At 41.0% G+C, this 3,426-nt stretch overlaps 1 protein-coding gene across 1 annotated transcript; it reads right to left on the reverse strand.

Annotated features, from left to right (window-relative positions):
* Positions 1 to 1,982: 1,982 nt before the first annotated feature.
* On the reverse strand, positions 1,983 to 2,960 carry LOC137527252 (olfactory receptor 6C3-like). Its single transcript, XM_068247757.1, has one exon. The coding sequence runs from the start codon at positions 2,958 to 2,960 to the stop codon at positions 1,983 to 1,985; it is 978 nt and encodes a 325-aa protein (XP_068103858.1).
* Positions 2,961 to 3,426: the final 466 nt, after the last annotated feature.

Here is a 3,426-nt window from a genome sequence, read left to right on the forward strand (position 1 = left end):
GCTATAAAATTACTAGCTTTCATTAAATGTATAAGTGCATCTAGAATATAATCATAAACAGGGGCGTAGCAATAGGGGGTGCAGAGGTTGCGACCGCATCGGGGCCCTTGGGCCAGAGGGGCCCCGAGAGGCCTTCCTTCAACTGCAGTATTAGCTCTCTATTGGTCCTGTGCTCATAATAATCACTTCTATAGATACTTTGAATAGTGGTAATCATTAACTAACTGTTCCCCATCCCCTTCTTGCACCTCTGACACTGTAGTTGCCATTGGCAGGTTTTGGTACACCGTATCAATTGTTATGTATAAAGTGCTTGGGGGGCCCCATTGTAAAACTTGCATCGGGGCCCTCAGCTCCTTAGCTATGCCACTGATCATAAATATGCAAAGGGAATGCATATTGCCAAGTATTCCCAAGTGTGAACAGTGTGAACAGTGAGGTCAGTTCTGATCTTGTTCTATAAGTAATATGTAAAAGAGAAACCGAGAGCCCAATCTGGTGTAGCAAGTTATTGACAATGGGTAAGTAGAAAGAGTAAACAATTATACTCACAAAACAGGGTTACCTCCAGGCAACCACTGTATAGGCAGGTGAGGAGATTATCCTGTCCTCACTCAGGGTTAAGAAGTCGCTCTCTGTAGATAGGAGAAAAGGGGTATCCCCCTCCACCCAGGGTGGATATAGATAATGCCGTAAAGCGAAACAGAGGCGCCAACAGTATAAAATCAAGTATTAAAAAGTTTAAAATGCTAAGGGCCCTTTCACACCAGAGGGCTTTTTCAGCGTTTTAACGCCACGGCCGAAGTTGGCGTTTTCCTAGGTAAAATGAAAGTCCATAGACTTTCATTTTACCTTTCACACTTAACGCTGCGTTTTGGAGCGTTGCGTTTTGAAGCTCCCAGGAGCTTTTTTAGGGCTGACCGCGGTGTTTCTCATTACAATTGATACTATGTATTGGCGTTAAAATGCCTTAAAAACGCCTTGAAAACGTCTTAAAAATGCCAGCAGCCAAAACGCAGCGTTTTAGCCTTTTACTGCTGCCTGTAGTGTGAAAGAGCCCTTTTAGGAGGCAGTGGTGGACTCACCTCCTGCAAGCAGACTCAATAGACTGTATATTCAAAAAAATATAATGTTTATTGGTACACTCTAGGGGGTTCACAACGCGTTTCACAGACATATACCTGCTTCCTCAGGCAATAGTTTAGAAGCACACAACAGCAAATGGTCATAGTCACACCTGGCGCCTCAGTACATGAGTTTTGAGTCTGCTTGCAGGAGGTAAGTCCACCACTGCCTCCTAAGCATTTTAAACTTTTTAAGACTTGATTTTATACTGTTGGCGCCTCTGTTCCGCTTTATGTCATTGTTCTATAAGTACAATAAAGGCAATTTGTCTCAGCATTAACTCCTCCAATAGGGAAAGTTAAGCACATTGGGTCCAATCCAAGTTTTCTCATAGGTGATATTTTCACATCTTCTCAATTAAATGCCTTTTAAGCCAAGCAAGAAAACACTCAATTAATTTTGGCAGTACTTTTTCACCGACTTTTTTGTACTTTTTCAATTGAAATGTGCAAAGTGCTACATAGTTACATAGTTATTTTGGTTGAAAAAAGACATACGTCCATCGAGTTCAACCAGTTATTTTAGTTATTTTAAATAGAAGATAACAAATGATCTCCAAGGAGAAAACTTAGGAGAAAAAAAGTGAATCCAATTAGGCCCATCGTGCTCAGCGTATGGAAAAAAAAATGAGTTATAAATCTTTGGAAAAAAATATGAGCTACACAGTTTCACTAGTAACAGTAAGTAGTTTCATGGGCAACAAAGCTTTTACTTATATCAGGAAAGTATGGGTTTTGAGGTATGTTCAGATAGACTTCACAGTCTTAAATGTTATGTGCCTTGTGAGAAGTCATCAATATATTTTTCAGGCATTTCATTTTTTAAGGTATGATCAGGCCAACAAAATTCATGCTCAGTCATGTCACCAACTTTTGCAAAGTCAGGTTCTTCTCCTCTCTTACAGAAATATTTTTACAATGCTTCAGCTTTCGTTGTAGAGCTGACTTCACGTCTTTATTTTTGAGGCTGTAAATTAGGGGGTTTAGCATGGGAACCACAGCTGTGTTGAGCAAAGACAAGAGTTTGCTTGACTTGAAGGTTCCACTTGGTGTCAAGTATTGACAAATGATAGCTGTGTAGTGCAGACTAACGACGGTAAGATGAGAAGAACATGTGTAGAAGGCTTTAGATCTCCCGGTACTAGACCTGATTCTCATTATAGTGGAAATTATGAATACGTAAGAGATGAAGGTTAGGAGAAAAGGGATGAAGACTGCAAATAAACTTCCTTGTATGAAAATCATTAGTTGCAAAACCGAGGTGTCATTACAGGAGAGATTCATCAGAGGCATAAAATCACAAAAGAAGTGGTTAATTATGTTGGAAAAGTAGCAAGAGAATCGTAATAACATGATCATTTCTGGAAGTATTTGCAGAAGACCTATTAACCAGCAGGATGTGGCCAGACCTGCACAGACTGCCCCATTCATGACTGCTAAATAACGTAGCGGGTTGCAGATGGCAACATATCGGTCATAGCTCATGGCTGTCAGTAGTATCAACTCAGTGCCAGATAACCAAGAGAAGATAAATAGCTGCATCCTGCAATTTATTACGGAAATAACATTATCTCTTGTTACAAAGACAATGAGGATCTTATGTAGCGTAACCGTGGTGGAAGATACATCAAGAATGGACAGATTACATAGGAAGAAGTACATGGGAGTGTGTAGCTGAGAGTCTGAGCCAACCAGTAGAAGAATGATCGTGTTGGCACCAAGAGTGATGAGATAAATCAGAAGAACCAGGAGGAAGATCGGAGTCTGTAACTCAGGGTCATCTGTAATACCTTTGAGAATGAAATAGGCCACCATCGTTGTGTTTTCCTCATTCATCTTCTAGTCTATAAACTAGATGGAAATAGCTGCATGACTGGCAGCTCTAAAAGAAGTCCATCTCTAAAATAATTCAGGATAGTTAAGACCCTATTTTCTGATGAACGTAGTATTTAGGGAGAAAGAGTTCAGTCATTTCAAGGAGAACATACATCTGATAGAAGATATTTATTGTGATTTGCCTTCTTAAAACAGAAAGTATTTTCAATAATTCAGCTTTAACCTGCCTGGCGGTAACCCCGACCTACACTCGGGGTAGCCGCCGCAGAGGATTACATGGCCCCGGGAGGAATTTTTTGAATAAAACTTGTTGTAAACCTTGTAGCTAGCACTAGGCTTGCTACCTGTGTCCCCCCAATCACCGCTGTTATACGTACCACCCTCCGGATCCCGCGATAGCGCAGCCTCTCCAATCACCTCCAAGCTTCACTATGGGGAGGATCGGGACTGGGCATGACGTCATGAC

This window comes from Hyperolius riggenbachi, chromosome 8 (genome assembly GCF_040937935.1).
Source record: "Hyperolius riggenbachi isolate aHypRig1 chromosome 8, aHypRig1.pri, whole genome shotgun sequence".
Taxonomy (NCBI): Eukaryota; Metazoa; Chordata; class Amphibia; order Anura; family Hyperoliidae; genus Hyperolius; species Hyperolius riggenbachi.